Raw genomic sequence first — 19,722 nt, 5'->3', positions numbered from 1 at the left:
TGTCAGAAAACACAACCTCTAAAGGTTCTTTGGTCTTAAATCCATTAAGTCTGTTTGCTGGAGTAACCTTACTCTTTTCTTGACTACAAGCATTACAGTTTAAATACTTGCTATAGGGTTTCAATTTTACTCCCTCTGACAATTCAACAGTTTGTTTGAGCATTTTGAAATTAATCTGCCCTAGACATCTATGCAATAAATGTATACATTCATCATGTGGCTTAACATTGTTATAGAGTTAGCCATCTGCAACTGATCATCATGTATTACATATAAATCATTCTCTAAAGTAGCAGTAACACTTTTACCCTCTTTCTCTATTATACAGTTATCTCCCCTAAAGATTACTACATAACCAAAATTAACTAAAGCCCTTACTGATAGCAAATTAAATTTCAGTTTAGGTACATATAACATAGTTAAATGTTCGTTTATACAAGAACAATATGCAGTACCTTGACCTGATGCTTTAATCTTCCATCCATTTGCCAATGATACATGTTTACTCGTGGACATCTTTACAAACCTTTTTCTATCTTTAGTAATGCATTGCGATGCTCCACTATCAACAACCCACAAATCATGGTTTACAGTTGAATTGCTAGACATAGCTACACTAACATTCTTCTTGGCCTTCTGGTGTTTTCTTTTCTTTTCTTTTCTTACAGAATCTAGCTATATGTCCCCTAGCCCTACAAGAAAAACATTTCCTAACATTATAGGCAGTTGAAGACATGTTCCTTCCTCAGTTGGTCCCTATCCAGCCGTCTTCTTGCTTCTTCTAACAATCTTCCGGTTATGTCAGTTAATGTCAGTTTATCTCTGGGCAGGACTTCCAGTGAAGATACATAATCATCATAACTTTCATCCAACGAGGAAAGAATGATGTAAACTTGATGCAGCTCTGAAAATATCAGTTCCTTTTCATGTAGCTCTTGAAAAGTTCTTTTCATGAAGTTCAAATGAGCTAACATATTTCCACCTTTCAGAAGATGTGCTCTAAACAGTTTACCTGTAAGATGTATGTGTGCATCTACACTGTCACGAACATAAATCCTCTTCAAATTCTCCCAACACCTAGCAGCAGACTCTTCTCCATGAATATGGACTAGCTGCTGGTCACTCAGCAGCTAGTCCATATTATACAAAGAGCTCGTTCGTTGTTCTGTTTAAAGTCAGCAATCTTCTTGGCATCATCCTCATTATCTGGATCCCAAGCATTTACATCTGGTGGGTCTTGAACTACATTCCATAAACCTTCTTTACGCAGAAGTAGACTACATTTCATAGACCAGGAAACATAGTTTGTTCCATCCAACTGGGTTATCAGTGATAGACTTGTTGAAGTGACTTGTGCCATCTTTATCAGGATAGTAACCCACAATTAAACAGTAAACAGCTGTCTGTATACAGTACTGTGCATTCACACTAACTCTCAGTTATCTGAGCCTGGTATGGCCTGGGCCCATAACCAGCGTTGAGGTAATTCCCCGTTAGGAGAATGAGCACATACAGGGAGATGTATTTGAGAGTAGTGTTTGAATAATACACACAGAGCACACAGATACACTGTACAGTAAATGTAGGTTTTTACTTCCAGAAAGGTTTAAGCAAAGTCCAAAATAAGCAATCCAAAGTCATTCACAGGTAAAATCAGTCAGTTTTCATCCAGGGATAATCCAAATATCAAAGTCCAGTGTGAAAAAACAGTTCAGTATCAGACTTACATTAAATCCAGTAATATCAGTCAATTAGAAGAAATGGAGCAACAGCAGTACTTTCCAACAGAAGGAAACAGAGACACACTCAGACACACTCTCTTCTGAGACTAAGACTAAGACAATCCAGGTTTCTGGCTCCATCTTATGGCCATTTGAGAAACCACACCCAACTACAGTTTTGCATTTTCTTAAAGATATAGTTCTCAAATGTTTATCCTGGTTTATATATATTTCTAACCCAAATAGCTGTTAGGTGACCCATATTCCTAACAAGTACTTTGTTTTCAGACTAAATTTCCTCCACTTAAAGACAAAGTTCTTGGGAGAGTTTTTTTCTCCAGTCGAAGGTAACTGGACATTGGGGGCAAAGTTGGACGTATTAAAGGGACATTTCTTACTTATGTGACTGTGTTGCCTTTGTGCCACGCCCCGGGTCATCACAGTTGCGGCTGGACAACCATTTGTCTAAAATGGTGTAGGGTTTCCTACTTGAGCAGGGGATTGGACCAGAACACCCCCCCCCCAAAAAAATCCCTTCCAACTCTGTTATTCTGAACACAGCTGTGAATATAGAATATTGCCAGACAGGTTCAAACATAAAATTAACAGGAGGGAGCTGGAGCTTAATCAAATACTCTTGGTATCACTCCCCTTTGGGGACTGAATGGTGTCATCCTCACTAAAGTCAGATTTAATAGTCTGGTAATTTGTTATTATTTATTATTCTTTTATTTAGTATTTTTTAATTTTTACTTTATTATTCATTAATTTTTTTCGATCTATAAATGACCTAGAATCTTTTAAGTTTTGAGGAAAGGGTAAAACTAGCAATTAATTAACAAAGCTGTTGAAAATGCTTTTTTTTTTTTAAAAAAAAATCTCCATTGTATTTATTTCTTCCACCAGTTTTGCTTTGTTATTTATTTATTTATTTATTTATTTATTTGATTTGCCAATTGTTTAAAAGATAATAAGTATAAGTGTATACATAGTTGTGAATACATGAAATGGGTACATATAAGAAAAATAAAAGAAGAATAAGAGAAACAATAGGACAGGGACGGTAGGCACGTTGGTGCGCTTATGCACGCCCCCTTATCTCTTGTGAGATTACCAAGTGTGGTGGTGGTGGGAGAGAATAAAGATTCATTCCTCTTATCATTTGCCTCATGTTGCCACAATCAGAACATGGTGTTATAGAAGTTTATTTCACCTTTTCCTTTTTGACCTTACATCCAGGAAAGCAACAGGGGTGAAGGAACCTCTTCTCTCAATACGTTCACTAGGGCAGACGTCTCCAAACTTGGCAACTTTAAGACTTGTGGACTTCAATTCCCAGAATTCTCCAGCCAGCTGGAGAATTCTGGGAGTTGAAGTCCACAAGTCTTAAAGTTGCCAAGTTTGGGGACCCCTGCATTAGGGGAAAGAGGAGAGGGGGATTTCTAAATGTTTGCTCCTGTGATATGAAAAGTAAAGTTTCTGCTGTTCAAGCAACCTTGGTAACTGCTCAGACTTGGCACCCCTATCCACATGGAAGGCACCTTGATCCTTGCTTTGTAGTTAATGTACAAAATGAGTAGCATTTGCAGTTTATACAGGTCATTCTGAACTTATGACTACAACTGAGCCGAAAATGTATGTTGCTAAGTGAGACAATTGCCCCATTTTAAGACTTTTCTTGCCACAAGTGTTAAGCGAATCACTGCAGTTGATAAGTGAAAAATGATAAGTGGGTGTAGGAAACAACTGGACATCAAATATCAAAATTCTAGTGCATTTGGCTTCATTTGTGGAATCAAAATACAAATGAAAAGAAGAATTTCAGAGTGGCATACATTACCACTTTTCTGTAGGGTCTATTATAATTAACAATAGAATAAAATTTAATGTTGCTTTTTTCTGTGATCTTTTCTGTGAGAGTTGAAAATTAAACATTATTTTACAAGGTTATTCAAAGACCATTCTTGGAAAGTCAGCTCTGCTTCAAGACATTTGAAGGTGTGTATCACACATTATTTTCCTTCGCTCGGCTGGAGGTAGGCTGAGGATCCTCTTGAACATCCCAGCAGAATTTGAAGGGCAGCTTTTCCATCCTCTCCTTAAAGACACGGTCAAACCTTTCACTCTGGGCAACAGTCATGTGGTTCTTCCAGTCTCCAATAGTGCCTGGGAAGCAATGGTTAAAAATATGTCAACAGTTTAATGATTTGCAAAACATAATTAACTTGGGACATTACACATTTCTCCATTACCAGATGACTGCTTAGCCACCCCCTTCTCCATCAAACTGTTCTTAGAAATCTGTATTTATAATTTTTTTATTATTATTATTTATTAACATAGGGCGATTGCAAGGGGGCCTAAAGGGGGGAGACCTGTATTTATAATTTTTGAGCAGGAAGCTGGTTCCTTACTATTTTAATTACAGAGTGAAGACTTGATAGAAGACTAGTGAGGTTCAAATGATCTTGAATTCACCTTTTTGGAACTGGCCCTCTGATTAAGTAAAACGATTGATGGTCCATTGAGCATTGTCTATTTCCACATAGGCTTAAAGGAGGCAGCTCTAAGACTGGAGGACAGTGCCCAGGGTAGAGAGTGAAGAGGCAATGTCTCCATTACCCAAAAGTGGCCAGTGTGAACTAGAATGATCCAACCCACTCCCTAAGAATCATTGGACTATGCAAGCAACAGGCCTGTCATAGAAACAGATTATATTCATGCCAAAATTTTGTCAGGATGAAAAAGAGAATGCTACTTTAACATTGGTACAGCTAAGAAAGATTTACAACTGTCTCAGATACATGCAATCAGCCATGTCTATATAACTTAAAAGGTGCCTTTCAAATGAAGGCACTAATCCTGGCCTCAGATGGAGCCTGGCATGTCCCACAAGCATAGCCTCAGTAATATGAATTACTACTGATTTACCTTTGCGAAGAAAGTCCCCTTTGCTGAAATCTATCTGATCAGAAGGGATGAATCTGTAGTTTGCTCTAGCATCCATTTTCATGTTATCAAATGTAGCTTTATCTACCACATCATCAACCTCCTTTTCATTTAGTTCTTTTCCTAGAAAGTTGCATATTTTCAATACTGAGCTTCTCAGATCCTGCAATTTGATGCAGCTTTATATTAGATTGTCCATAACAATGGAGAAAAGACTGAAAAGGTTGGGAACATATTTGGGGAATTCGTTCCTTATATATATCTCACATATCAGTGCTATCTATCACTTCCCCAACCCTCATTTCTTTTCTTACTGAAAAAAAATATTGAGATTGTGATTTGTATTTTTTTAAAATGAACACTGTACATTGACATAGCAAGCAAAATCAATGGATTAGACACATAAACCCTTCCTTATGACTGCTGCCAAAGGTTTTCAAGAGGCAAACTGTTAAGAAACATTTTTGGTTCTCTATCTATCTATCATCTATCTATCTATCTATCTATCTATCTATCTATCTATCTATCTATCTATCTATCTATCTATCTACCTACCTACCTATCTATCTCTATCTATCCATCTATCCATCTATCCATCTATCCATCCATCCATCCATCTATCATCTCCCTCTCCCTCTCCCTCTCTCCCTCTCTCTCTCTGAATCCACATTGTATATCAGACCTAAATACAATTGAGCGAGCCCAGAAGTATTTCACCAGAAGAGTACTACATTCCTCTGTTCACAACAGAATACCCTACACCACCAGACCTGAGATTTTAGGCTTAGACAACCTTGAACTACTCCGGCTAAGATTGGACTTAAGCATATGCCTTACCAGTTAATGAATATTTCAGCTTTAATCACAACAACACAAGAGCACACAACAGATATAAATGTAATTATTAATGTAAACCACTCCAAACTTGTCCAGCAGGCACTCCAGCCTCTGCGTCTTGCCCAATGGCCGCACTCTGAACGTGGCATAAGCCGTGGCAAGGGCAGAAGGAAAAGCAACGGCGGCAGAGGAAGTTGCAACAGTGGCCACTGAAGGTTCCGCAACGCAAAGTGCCCCACCGCCACTGAGGCTGTCTTCCATACCGCCGCCACCTGTCCACTGACCCTGCCTGCAGCCAGCACCATACCCGGGTCTGCAGCAAAGGCGCTTGGCAGGCTCTCTGCACTCTGCCATGATCAGCCATTAGGAGTAGCTGGTGATGAGGCATGGCTACTCGCTGGGTGCTCTAGGCAAGGGTGCATGGGGAGGGGAATTAAGTCACCCCTGAAAAGATGGCCTAGCCATTTTTTCAGGGGTCAAAAGCAAATAAGGGCCGGCCTTATTTTCTGAGTGTACACTGTTTATTAACATGATGTCAAGGTGGCAAAAGCCTAATTTTCTGAATCCTCCTCCTTCTTTTTGAAGAGAGGGCACTTACTATTTTTCAAAACCTACCAGTCCTCTAGGATTTCACAAAAATAACCAAGAGTGTTGTTGTAATCATCTCTGTAACTTCCTTCTGCAATAAGTTATTCCTAACATCCCATCATTTCTAAAGCTTAATAGTTATGTTACACTACATGACATGGATCCAACTTACCTTTTTCATTTCTTCATAAGAAAGGAAGAGAATATTGAAATCATCCTTATGAGTGCACCAGCCTTCTATATGGTCTAGCCACAAACTATTGCCCACTGATAGGAGAGAAATGAATTTACCATAAACATGAGAGCAATGTTAAAAGTTCACCTGATTTAGTTCAATTGCAGTGTTCCAACTAACATTGTCTTAAGAGATACATATACATATATATTCTTAATGCTTGAATTTCCTCCATTTATCCTTATGAGCCTGGAGGCCTTCAGTTCAAAGCATGATTGAGGGGTCCATCCTAATAACACTGGATGGGTTGGCTCACGGGATTACACTTTTAGAGAGTATTTGGTTCTTTAAATATTACATTTTTTTTAAAAAAAATGGGATAACTCATACTTCCAAATGAATATTGATTTTTGTTCATTTTAGATTCTGTCCCTCCATTCCCAACACATTTTAAACCACCAAACAACTTATCTCCATTTTTCTCAACATTAAATGAATACTAGTATTTCTTGTCTCCGTCTTTTAATAAAGTGCCTTCTCTTGCCTTTCCCAGTCACTTTTACATCATGAGTTATCCTTGGAGTCCTCTATTCTTCTCCATATATTCATGTTTGTCTAAGAATTATACAAAGTGCTGCATGAGTAAATCATTATCCTTCTCTTATTCGAGAGGAGAGGAGAGGGTGGATTCTTTGCTCCACATGGGAAGTGGATTGAAATATATATCCATACTTTCTTATCCAAGACAAACAAATGACAAGCATTATCACAATCAAGATCTTTTTACCTTTGCCAGCCAAAAACTTCTCCAAGAATGTATCAAAGTCTTTTGGAGTTTCTAATGTGACTGAAATTTTGTGAAAATGATACATAGAAACCAAGATATCCTTTGGATTTCTATACACATAAATAATCTGTAGCAGAAAAAGAATACCTAGGTCAAAAAAAAAAAGGAAATAAAAACAAGAAAAAAGACACACTGCCAGCATACAGAAAGTGCATCCATTTACCCTTATACAACCAGTCATGGGAAGCTTATTGGTAAAACAATGTTTTCAGGACTTCCCAGAAGGCTATGGCTAGTCTCACCTTGGGGAGAATGAGGTTCCTTCCATAAGCAATCAAATCATATTGTTTCTTAGTATGATATGATAGCTCATTGTACCCTATGACTATCATTAAATGTTGTACCTTATGATTCTTGACGAATGTATCTTTTCTTTTATGTACACTGAGAGCATTTGCACCAAGACAAATTCCTTGTGTGTCCAATCACACTTGGCCAATAAAGAATTCCATTCCATTCCATTCCATTCCATTCTATAGGACAGGGGCCATAGCAGAAAATGCTTTCTATCTAGAACCTGCCCAACAAAACTCCCTAGTTCACAGGTTCCTCCATGTTTCTCCAGCTCACTTGAATAGGGGAGGGGAGGTCCTTCAAATAACCTGTTCCCAACTCATGAAGGGCTTTAACGGTCATAATTAACACCTTGAAATGGACTGGGAAGCAAACTGGTAGCCAATGCAAATTGCAAAGTGGGAGTGTAACGTATGCAGTTCTTGGAGAACATACAAAATCCCATGGTGCTAATTTTGCAGCAGCTGAAGCATCTCATCACCTTCAAAGGCCATTGTAAAAAGCATCTTCATATTAAAGCTGTTATAGTCATTCATCAAGGAGGTGATTAGGGCATGAGTGACTGAGAGTAGCCCTCTCCTCTGAAGAGATTTGATGGCTGAAGGGATGAGAGCCAGTTTGGTTTAGTGCTTAAGGCATCAGACTAAAAAGCAAGACACTGTGAGTTCAAGTTCCACCTTAGCTATGAGAGCCAGCTGGGTGACCTTGGAGCAGCCATTCTCTCTCAGCCCAACTTACCTCACAGGGTTGTTGTTGTGGGGAAAATAGGAGGAGGAAGTATGTTGAATATGTTTGTTGCCTTGAGTTATTTGTAAAAATAATAAAGGTGGAGGATGTATATTCATCAACGTAACATCTTCTGGATATGTTAAGATTACAACTGGGGGTATGGTAGAGATCATTCATTACATTCCACTTGGAAATGTCATTAGGGTAAAAATAAGCATAAGGTGTAAATATTTCTGTATATGAATCTTCAATTTGGTTCTTAGCCTATTTCTGATTTGCATGATATCCCATTTTTAACACTTGTTTTGTTTGAGATATTATTTTTGCTCAGGCTTCAAATTTTGTTATCATCCACCAAATACTGTGGATCAAAATAGCATCTGTTTCTTTGTCCTTGCCCACTTGTTATTAAAATATTCAGATACATAGCTTAAAAGAATTGAAGACTGACAATTTCCCATTCCATTCCATAATGTAGCAAAATAGGTCCTACCTTTGCTCTTTTATTTCGTAATCCTTTGGGTACCAAATAGTAGGGCAGATGGGAGCAAGTGACACGAGGTGATGGGCGACTAGTTAAATCTACCTGGAAAATATTATACTCTAGCCATGGTATTCTGTCAATCAGGGTAATATTTTCAGTTCCATCTCGATGACTTTCATACAAAATCAAGCTCACAATGTTCTGAGTCCACACTGTGCCTGCAAATAAGAAATAATTAAATTAATGTACCCAGAGCCATCATTATTTGTAGAATACTGAAGTTATATAGAGAAATCTTTCTTGTCAGGAAGAATAATAAATGTTTCAGAGAACATAAAAGCAATAGTTTCTTTTAAATAGTTGATGCATGTGTGAAAGAAAATTAGCTTTTTAAAGTAAAATAAATAGCAGATATAGCAGCTTTATTTTACCTATATTTCCAGTGTCTAATAAAATGCCAAACATTAAAATCTGATTATAGTATAGCACAGTTGCAGCAAACAAAATACTGAATTAAATAACAGCACTGGATAAAAGATTAAGTGTTCCTCAGAAGATATCCTTGAACTTACCAGATTTAGGATAGGTGATTATAAATATATCATCATCTTGGATTTCAAAACTTTCTATTGAATCGATATTTTCAGCTGAGGTCTGGTTTTGTACAAAGTAAAATCCTTTGTATTTACATAGGTACTTATCTACTATCTCCATTATTGGATCTATTGATAAAATAATAGAGTAATTGACAATCATTTTTACACTTATGACACGTATTAATTCAGTTATTTAAAAAAAAACCATGCTTCTTGGCAACATAAATTAAAACAAAATATGTTACTAGATTAGTTTTCCTAATTAATTAATTAATTTTGGAACTTAATTTACACCCATGAAAATTCCCATTGCAACGAATAAATTTGCTGTTCTTCTTTGGCATCTAAGAGTTTTTTTCGAAGAGAAATTTTAATTACAATGTTAAAAAACATAAGAGTTGCAATTCTCTTTTCTTTTTCTGTTACTTTACATAGTCTCTGATAGTACAGGTAGTCCTCAACTTACAACCCACAATTGAGCCCAAATTTTCTGTTGTTAAGTGAGACATTTGTTAAGAGTTTTTGCCCCAGTTATGACGTTTCCTACTACAGTTGTTATGTGAATCATTTCGGTTGATAATTTAGTAATACGGTTTAGCGAATCTGGCTCCCCCATTGACTTTGCTTGTCTGCTTCTGTTTGTGTTTTCTTGTAACCTTTCCACATTGGAAGAAATTACTGGTATTGTACATTTACTTATTTTATATAAAAGGAAGTTAATGAATCCTGCTAAGTCAATCATTTGTGTGTTTTCTGGACTTGAATTTATGCTGCAAACAAAGTCAAAAAGAGATAAATGGAACAACGTCTACAGCACCACTTTCAGACCATATAACATTGAGGCATGTGACAGGAGTAATCAACCTTTCATTTCTCCCACCCCCTCTTGAGAGCAAGAGCAATCCCACAAAAGACAATGAAGTAAAATTTTATTTTAAAGAAAGAAAGAAAAAAAAGCTTTAAATATTAACCTGCAAATCATTTCGTCGTTTAAAATAGAAGAAGGGGCACTTTCTCATCTGATGTAGACTTACATCACTCTTGTTTTATTTTAGACTAGTACCTATATATTTATTAAAGTGTTTTTAAATATCAATATTTTTTAAATATGAAAATATACTTCTATTTGCCAAGGATTTGGAATATATCATTATATGAAGAATTATGGATTTACCAAGTGTGGAATGCAGATCTTATTGTCCATACCCAGGGGTGGGATTCAAATTTTTTAACAACCGGTTCTGTGGGCATGGCTTAGTTGATGGGTGTGGCTTGGTGGTCATGTGACTGGGTGGGCATGGCCAACTCGACGTCACTCACGTCAAGGGGTGCTTCTCCTCACCTGGCTTCTCATGACAGTGGGGATCCTGCAACAGGCGTAAGTGTGAAAAATGGACATAAGTCACTTTTTTCAGTGCCATTGTAACTTTGAATGGTCACTAAATGAACTGTTGTAAGTCAATGATTACCTGTACAAAAATACAAAAAGCTTCTTTGCTTGCAAAAAGCTGCCCTAAATACCAATCATTAGATTAAAAATACCTGCAAGCCAGAGTTACAAATCAGGCAGGATGCCAGAGCACCTTGAGGAATTAAAATAGTTAAAATGCAATGATAACTATCAGCAGCCAACTCTTGCTCATAAAGTGAAACCCTTTAGCAGAGACGTCATTTAAGTTCTCCAGAAAGAGCACACCCAGGAAAAGCAATCATTAGATCCATTTGCACCACTTAAAGATACCAGCTGGTCTCACTCACCTCACAAGATATCCTATAGAAATCACCCAGATTTAAGGATGCCCCCCAGAAAAGCAGTAAAAAAATCAATGCCAAACTTGCATCCTGCCTCTTGGAAGTACATCCCAAAAGGACAGTGCCAGATACCACTAAAGCAGTGAAGAAAGACCCTCTCCCCAGATAGAACAAGAAACCATGAGGCAGGAAAAAAAATCAAACATGGGAACTAGCCAGATTTCTCAACCCAGTTTCTTTTCAGGATCAGAGATTAAACTTTTTCCTTCCAAACAAAGCTGAATAGGGAAAATTATCCCATCAATAAACACAGGATTAAACATCACCAAGCACAGAATTAAACTTCACCAAAAACCAGTGTTAGACCAAAACTCAGAAAGGGTATGTAAACTCACGTTTGAATGTCAATCTTTCTAGCTAGCCAAGAAGCCTTGCTGAATGTTACTCATCTTGGTTCCTTGTCATTAAAAAGCTTCTTTCCACAGCTCTGCTTCCTTATTTAATTATTTCTTCAAAGTGCTGATCATTGCATGAAGCTGGAAGTATTTCCAGGGGAGTATTTCCTCCCAACAGCAGTGTAAAAAGCTTAAAACAACCCTTCCCTTTTAAGAAAATATCAAGAAAGAAAGAAAACCTCCTTCGGAGACAGTAAGTCTAGGCATGCTGCCAAGAATGTAATAAGGGTGGGGGAAAAAAACAAAAGGAGATTTCTTCTAACTCCCGGTTCTCTGAACTGCTTAGAAAGTTAAAAAGGGGTTCTATAGAACTGGTCAGAACTGGTAGAATCCCACCCCTGTGCATACCAGGATTAAATCTTATATTAATTATATATGTTTCCTTTCCATATTAATTATATATGTTTCCTTTCCATATATAAATGGGCACATGGTATCATTAAAAAGTTGAACAATATTATTTTGTGTGGTCAAACATGTGAACAGCACATTTTAAAATTGGGTTGAATAATTTTTCAAAATTTAAAATAGGCTGCTATTGTTATCTTTTTTCTGATGATTTTTGGAAGGTTTTTTTTAGTTTAGTTATTGGTCCTTTCTTTCCCCCTAGAAAGTGTTGGCCCAGCAATGATGGGCTGCAACCGGTTTAACAACCGGTTCTGTGCCGCGTGAATATGATGAGCTGAAAAAGACAGAAATATAGGACAGAGGGCAGCTGATTGTCAGAACTACCAGTTCTCTGGAACTGGTCTGATCCGGCATCGTCCATCATTGGGTTTATTTTATGTGGCACAATTGGATGATAATATCATGCTGAGTAAAGGAAACTAGGTGTCAGCTATAAAATCATGATTCATTGCTGCCACATAGCTGGAGAAAGTGGGAGGGGGTGATGTTAATTGAGTAGCTCTTGGTAGACAAAATATAATTCTTTTGATAGTTCAAGGTTAAAGAGTGTGGCTCAGAAAGAATTGGAACTTACTTTGGGATTGGTTCATGTGATGTGATAATGAGTAAAAAGGGGATGGTTTGTAGGTTGGGACATTGTGGGGAAGCCGGGAAACTTTGGTTTCGGAATTCCACAGATGTGCCAGGTGCTATTCTAATAAAAGTAATTTTGAGATTATGCTTATCTTGGAGTTACTGACAGAAATTGATGTTCCCTGGAACGCTGACACTAGGATCTCATAATTTATTTCTGCACAGAAGTAAAAATACACATTTGGGATCCAAGTGTGCCAGCAGATATGAAACAAACTATTTTTATACCAGAAAACCACAAATATACATCAGAATTTCCTTATATTTAATCATGTGATCCTGATTTATTGAAGACATGTAACATCCCATAATAAGCATAGAGTCCTTAATTAACCCAAGTTCTTCACTTCTAATGTGTTTTTAACATGTCAATGATTAACTTTCTACCTCTGGACTTTGCCTGGACAATCTTGACAGCACTAAAGCTAAATGCCATGTTATCTTTCCCTGTTCTAGCAAGGGGCCCACTTGCACAATTCTTCAGCCACAACCTGCCAGCTAGACTGACATTTTTTATATAATGAAGCACTTGTGGTCAGCCTCCTTAACTCTTTGCTAACAGATACCAAAGCTAGTACTAAATTAGACTGCTAATTTCAGCAATAGAGTGATTAACATGGCACACTTGCACTTAATAGTTTGACAATAAGTTAATAGGCCAGACCCTCAGATCCTCAATGTATTGATGGACAAAGCTGGCCCTAGGTTTTGTCTCAGCTTACCTCTTCTAATAAGCAACTGAATTGGAAGATCATTTAAAAGCAATTTATTAGATTGTTTTGATAAAGTGGGGTCTCCCTATGAAAAGGCAGAACCTGCTCTGTTTGTCTAGTGATAACCCCCATTTGAAAATCCATGTGGACAATGTCTCTAGGGAGAAGGAGGAAAAGGAGCCATCTCCTAAAGTCCTAAAACTATATAAATCCTGCTCACAGTGACACATAGACCAATGTAAGAAAATCATAGAACTATGAAAAGAATGGCCCAGTAGTAAGTGTGTATACAGATAGTCCTTGACTTACAGCTATAACTGTGCCTGGAATTGTGGTCATAACTCATAGCGATCATAAGTTGAGTTACCACTTGACCTAACTCAACTACATCTGGCTTTCTCAGGTGCAGCCATTAAGTAACCATGTAGGTTGATAAACGGAGCACAAAAGCTGGAGGAAGTCCACCACCCAGCTGTGTCCAAAAAGGAGGCAGATACAGCAAAAAGCTTTGTGAAGCCCAAAACTGCCAAGCAGGAGGGAAGAGCTTGGCTAAATTAGGACATGAGCATCCCCTTCCAATGCAAAATCCAATTCTCGAATATAGCTCATCTGCCTGGAATCCACACTGTATAACAGACATTAATACAATTGAATGAGTCCAGAGGTATTTCATAAGAAGAATACTCCACTCCTCAGCTTGCAATAGAATACCTTATGCCACCAGGCTTGAGATTTTGGATGTAGACAACTTAGAACTATGCCGCCTACGGTCTGACCTAAGCTTAGTACACAAAATTGTCTGCTATAACATCCTACCTGTCAATGACTACTTCAGCTTCAACCACAATAACACACGGGCAAACAATAGATACAAACTCAAAGTAAACCGCTCCAAACTCGATTGCAGAAAATACGACTTCAGCAACAGAGTGGTCAATGCCCGGAACTCACTACCTGACTCTGTTGTTACAGCCTCAAACCCCCAAAAGTTTAACCTTAAACTGTCTACCGTGGATCTCACTCCATTCCTAAGAGGTCTGTAAGGGCACAAGTGCACCAGTGTGCCTACCTTCCCTGTCCTACTGTGCCCATTTATTCGTACTCATTTATTATGTATATAGTTATACCTGTTTATACTTACATGTTTATATACTTATACTTGCTTTCTTGACAAACATGCTTGACAAACTAAACTAAATAAACTCAATAAATAAAAATGAATAAATAAAGAGCAGGGGTGTCAAATTTGCGGCTCGCGGCCCAGATGCGTCACGTGCTGGCCCCGTCTGGTTTAGCGAAGGGGGAAATTCCAATACGTCACATGATGCTGCCGTGATGATGCGAGTTTGACACCCCTGCCAAAGGGGCTCCCAAACAAGCTTATGTGCTTGGTGCAAATGAGATGCCCTGATCCTTTGAAGCTAGCTTGTGGGCAAGGTCTCTGTCAGGACCAGCTGGCATTAAGGAGACTACAGGCCTCCCCTAGCTTTTGATTTTGGTAAGTAAGCTCCATGCATTGAGGGTGGCAGCTCCCAGACGAGCTGTCCAAAAACCTTTCTCTTGCTTTAGCTCCTCCCTCCACAAACCCACCTTTTTTTAATGAACAAAACAAAACAAAGCAAAAACATTGGAAGGAAAAAAAACTTGATCTTTCTCCCTTCCTCCTCCCCCAATTTAGTGCTGAAGCTAAACTCTCCGCCTCTGCCCTCCAATCTCCCTCCCCTTTAATAACTTAATTTGCTAAATTTACTATGAACGTAAAGAGAATGTCAAAATGTGTGACTTACCTTGATGAATGACAGGCAGGTTGAAGAGCAGAGAAAAAGAATCGCCCAGGAGTTTTTTTGTTCGTTTGTTTGTTTGAGGGGGAAGCTGAATGGATTTCTTTTGAAAGCTTTTTACTGCTTAGCTGACTTCCTTTATGACCCAACTTCTCTCCCGGCAGTGTGTTATATGTGCTAAGTCTTAACTTGTTTTGCAGTTTTTCGTTTCAGTTTTACATACAAACAACTTCCTCCTTCGTGTCCCCTCCCCCTGTATAAAATTTCACTCCACCCCTTTCAGTCTTCTTATGGATAAATGCAAAGCTATGATTCTGCACAGGCATGTTTATGACAGGCATGCCCAGGGCACGTGAGCCATGTCAGAATTCATGTTTGGGTCTACTTAAAGTAATTCTGCCCACATGCTGAGTTCTAGATGTGTCAACTACATTGTGAAGTCCAACAGTTTAAACTTCTGTGTGCATTTGAAAATAATATAGCAGCCTCTGATAACAGTTAATAACAGTTAATAACGTTCTACAAATCACATAGTTAGACACCATCAACATATGAGGCAACCCAAAACCTCTGCTAACAGAATGCAACAAAGCCTGTTGTTGGGGTTTTGGTAAAGAAACTGATTTCTTCAGACTTATCCTTGTTGTAAACCACATTGTAATTTTAATGATTAGAGCAGTGGAAAACACAGAATGCATCCTGCAATTCCCACTAGTCAGACTGTGGAATTGTGAATAGTCCATCTTTAATTCCCAGGGAAGGACACAGAGAGAATAACTGGTTTTATTTATTGTTATGTAAATGCCAGTGGCACAGGGAGCACACTAACAGGATACGTTTTATATTTTGCAGTCTCTGAATTAACACTCAACAACAATCAGTTCAAAGCATCTTATTTTATATTCTTATGGAAATTGCAATAGTCACAGATGTAGTATTAACTATTTTCTGCAGTTCCTATTATATTTAATAATAGCATAGAACAGTGATGGTGAACCTTTTTGGCACTGAGTGCCCAAACTGGAATGCACATGCATGTGTGCGTGCCGGAAAGCTGAAGACCAGCTGGCTGGTGCATGCATGACTAGTTTTTAGCCGTTTTGGGGGCTGTTTTCAAGCTGTTTGGGGGGCAATTTTGGCCGTTTTCTGGGTCATTTGCAAGAAACAGGCTGTTTTTTGGGCAGTTTTCAGGCCATTTTCCAGGTTGTTTCCAGACCATTTTTGGGCTGTTTTTAGGCCGTTTTTGGGACATTTTCATGCCATTATTCAGGAAATTTTCAGGATGTTTTTTGACTGTTTTAGGGGCATTTTGGGCTTTGTTGGCCCAAAAATGGCATGAAAAAAGCCTGAAAATGGCTCAAAAACAGCCTGAAAAAGGGCAGAAAAAGGACAGAAAAACGGCCAGAAAATGGCCCAGAAAATGGCCTGGAAAACGGCCTGGAAAAGAGTTTTCAGGCCGTTTTCTGGCGCTCCAGCATCTGCAAAGACCAGTTGACCAGAAACCAGAAAAGCAGCTGGCGAAGGCGTGCAGGCCCACTGAGAGCCATACGTGCTATAGGTTCACCATCACGGGCATAGAATTTAGTATTGCTTTGTTCTATGATCTCTGCAAAGTTGAGAATTAAACATCTACATAAAGACTATTCTTGGAAGGTCATCTCTGATTCAAGTCAATTGAAGGCACATATCACACATTATTTTCCTCCACTGAGCTGGAAATAGGCTGAGGATCCTCCTGAATATCCCAGCAGAATTTGAAGGGCAGCTTTTCCATCCTCTCCTTAAAGACACGGTCAAACTTTTCACTCTGGGCAACAGTCATGTGGTTCTTCCAATCCCCAACAATGCCTGGAAAGTAGTGGTTAAAAAATGTCAACAGTTTTTGTAGTCAATTAAACTAGAGGCTATTTGTGTCATCTTATCACCAAAATGAATGTGTATGTGTATAGGAATGTACAATATGTTTGTGTGTATGTATAGACACACACACCACAAACACACACATACACACACTGTATACATTTATATATTTAGAGCTTCACAAGGGGACTATAGGGATGAAGATCAAAAGTCTTCCAGATATGGTTTCTAATCTCCAATTACCATGCTTCCTATGGGTTTCTTGGAGTCTGAGAAAGAGGATAATAGTTTGCAAAACCTGGAACATTGCACATTCCTCCATTGTCAGAGGAATGTTTAATACCTCCCTGTCCATCAAACAGTATATACAAATCTGTATTTCTAATTTTTGGGCAGGAAGCTGGTTCCTTACTATTTTAACTAGAGCTGGATTACAGAGTGAAGACTTGAAATAAGGGCAAAGATTTCTCTAACTAGAAGGGGTCAAGTGATTTCTCTGGGATAAGTATCTTGTACCAGGAAGTCATGGAACCAATGGTCTGCCAGTGAAGTTCTAAATGATCTGAAGTTCACCCTGTTGGAACCAGCCCCATGATTAATTGAAATGATTGATGCTGCCATGTCCCTGCAGCTTAAAGGAGGCAGCTCTGAGACCCAGGGTAGAGAGTAAAGAACAGAGGTGGTATTCAGCAGGTTCTGACCAGTTCGGGAGAACCGGTAGTGGAAATTTTGAGTAGTTCGGAGAACTGGCAAATGCCACCTCTGACTGGAGATTTTACAGTGTCCTTCCCCTGCCACACCCACCAAGCCATGCCCACGGAACGGATAGTAAAAAAATTTGAATCCCACCAGTGGTAAAGAAGATGTGTCTCCAACAGGCTAAAGTGGCAGTATGAACTAGAACAATCGCATTCCTAAAGGATCATTAGACTGTTCAAGCAACAGACTGGTCATTGAAATAGTCAGATTATATCTATGGCAAAAACCTATCAGGATTTAAAGGAGTGCACCAATTTAACACTGGTACAGCTAAGAAAGTCTTATGGCTGCCTCAGTGCAACATCATGAAGAGACAGCTGAAAGAGAAGTTGTTAGAAAATGTACATACTACTCTACAAAAAGTGACAATGTTGGCATATTCCATAAGCATACACCTAGAGCAGGGGTGGGCAAACTACGGCCCGCGGGCCACATCTGGCCCGTTGGTCTTTTTAATCCGGCCCGCCGAAGATTGGTACAGAATTACGGTTTGATGTGAATGATTGAATGATTGCATTCATTTGATTTTGACTTGTAATGACAGGCATTTCGACACCAGGTGGCGGCCCGTCTGTCAAATTTTAAAAGTCAATGAGGCCCCCGAACCAAAAAGTTTGCCCACCCCTGACCTAGAGTATAAATTTCTATGAATTTACCTTTACGAAGAAAGACCCCTTTGCTAGAATCTGCTACGGTAGGAGCCATTAAGTTGTAGTTTGCTCTAGGATCCATTTTCATGTTATCAAATGTAGCTTTATCCACCACATCATCCACCTCCTTTTCAGTTAGTTCTCTTCCTAGGAAGTTGCATATTTGCAGTACAGAACTTCTCAGATCCTGCAATTTGATACAGCTTTATGTTAGTTAATTCATAACAATGGAGAAAAGATGGAAAATGTTGCTGATATATTTGGGGAATTCTAAAGATTATCACTATCTTATACATATCTTGCATATCAATGCTGTCTCTGACTTCTCTGCCTTTAATTCTTTCTTTTCTTACTGAAAACAATTATTCTAATATTAAATCATTTGTATATATATATATATATATATTAAAGAACAATATTTATTAAACATAGAAATCCATTCTTACAACTGCTGCTAAGGGTTTCCAAGAGACAAGTTGTTGAGAAACAGTTTTGGTTCTCAATATATTTATGATTCAGACTCTTACATTCTTAGCAATCTTGGTTGCAACAGAAGCTGATCAGTTTTCCAACCAAGCTAAATAAATGCTTTGGTCTCTCTTGAAAATGCACTTGAGTTGAGTCAACCTTCTTTAAGCCAAAATAGGAGAACATTATTTATTTTGCTTTATTTTACCTCATTTTATTGATTAAAATCATATCCTGCTCATCTCATCAAATGCTCACAAAAATGACCTTTATTAATCTTTTTGATACCAAGATGATCATATTCCAGTTTCATGGATCCTCCTCCTTCCTGTTGAAGAGGGGACTCTTATGTTTCTTCAGAGACCTTACCAGTTCTCCAGGAGTTCACAGAAATAACCAAGAGTGGTTCGGTGGTCACCTCTATTACTCCTTGATGAAATAAGTTATTCTATACATCCCATCATTTCTAAATCTTTCTATGCTTGATGGTTGTTCATATTGCACAATGCAAAATGGACACATCTTACCTTTTTCATGTCTTCATAAGAAAGGAAGAGAATATTGAAATCACTCTTATGAGCACACCAGCCTTCTATATGGTCTAGCCACAAACTACTGGGCACTGATAGAAGAGAAATAAATTTGGCATAAATATGATCTTCAAAGTCACTTGATTTAATTGTTTAGTTGGGCACTGCAATGTTCCAGCTAACAATCTGTCTTAGGGATACTTTCTGAATACTTGAATTTCTTCCATTTATCATGACCTGATGGGCCTACAGATCAAAGCTCAGCGGAGAGGCCACCTTAATAACACTGAATGCAGAGAGGAGAGAGAAGGAATGGGAGCCATAACTATTTATTTATTTATTTATTTATTTGATTTGTCAATTGTTTACAAGATAATAAGTACAAGTGTATACATAGTTGTGAATATATGAAATGGGTACATATAAGAAAAATAAAAGAATAAGAGAAACAATAGGACAGGGACGGTAGGCACGTTGGTGCGCTTATGCACGC

At 38.3% G+C, this 19,722-nt stretch overlaps 2 protein-coding genes across 5 annotated transcripts in view; both read right to left on the bottom strand.

Annotated features, from left to right (window-relative positions):
• Positions 1-3,695: 3,695 nt before the first annotated feature.
• LOC113428869 (amine sulfotransferase-like) lies at positions 3,696-9,380 on the bottom strand. The gene is made up of 6 exons (XM_087973156.1): positions 9,197-9,380; positions 8,634-8,842; positions 7,058-7,184; positions 6,268-6,362; positions 4,653-4,833; positions 3,696-3,887 (listed from the first exon to the last, which is right to left on the bottom strand). Exons 1-6 carry the CDS (start codon positions 9,378-9,380, stop codon positions 3,727-3,729), a joined length of 957 nt encoding a protein of 318 aa, XP_087829282.1. The 3' UTR covers positions 3,696-3,726.
• Positions 9,381-15,731: 6,351 nt separating this feature from the next.
• Positions 15,732-19,722, bottom strand: part of LOC113428865 (amine sulfotransferase-like) — a 13,852-nt gene continuing 9,861 nt past the window's right edge. For 2 of the 4 annotated variants that reach the window (XM_087973085.1, XM_087973091.1), the window contains exons 4-6: positions 19,227-19,321; positions 18,238-18,418; positions 15,732-16,810 (exon numbers count right to left, since the gene is read on the bottom strand). In XM_087973085.1, coding sequence (XP_087829211.1) covers positions 16,650-16,810; positions 18,238-18,418; positions 19,227-19,321 — 437 coding nt within the window. In that variant the 3' untranslated portion in view covers positions 15,732-16,649. Of the gene's footprint in view, positions 17,977-18,210; positions 18,419-19,226; positions 19,322-19,722 lie in introns of all 4 variants that reach the window. The other 2 variants (XM_087973103.1, XM_087973098.1) reach the window with 1 other exon arrangement.

Source organism: Notechis scutatus, chromosome 1 (genome assembly GCF_049901735.1).
Source record: "Notechis scutatus isolate UNSWTSFEM ecotype Mainland chromosome 1, rNotScu1.2, whole genome shotgun sequence".
NCBI lineage: Eukaryota > Metazoa > Chordata > Lepidosauria > Squamata > Elapidae > Notechis > Notechis scutatus.
Note: the sequence above shows the minus strand (reverse complement) of the source record. Positions and strands in the feature narration are given on the sequence as shown.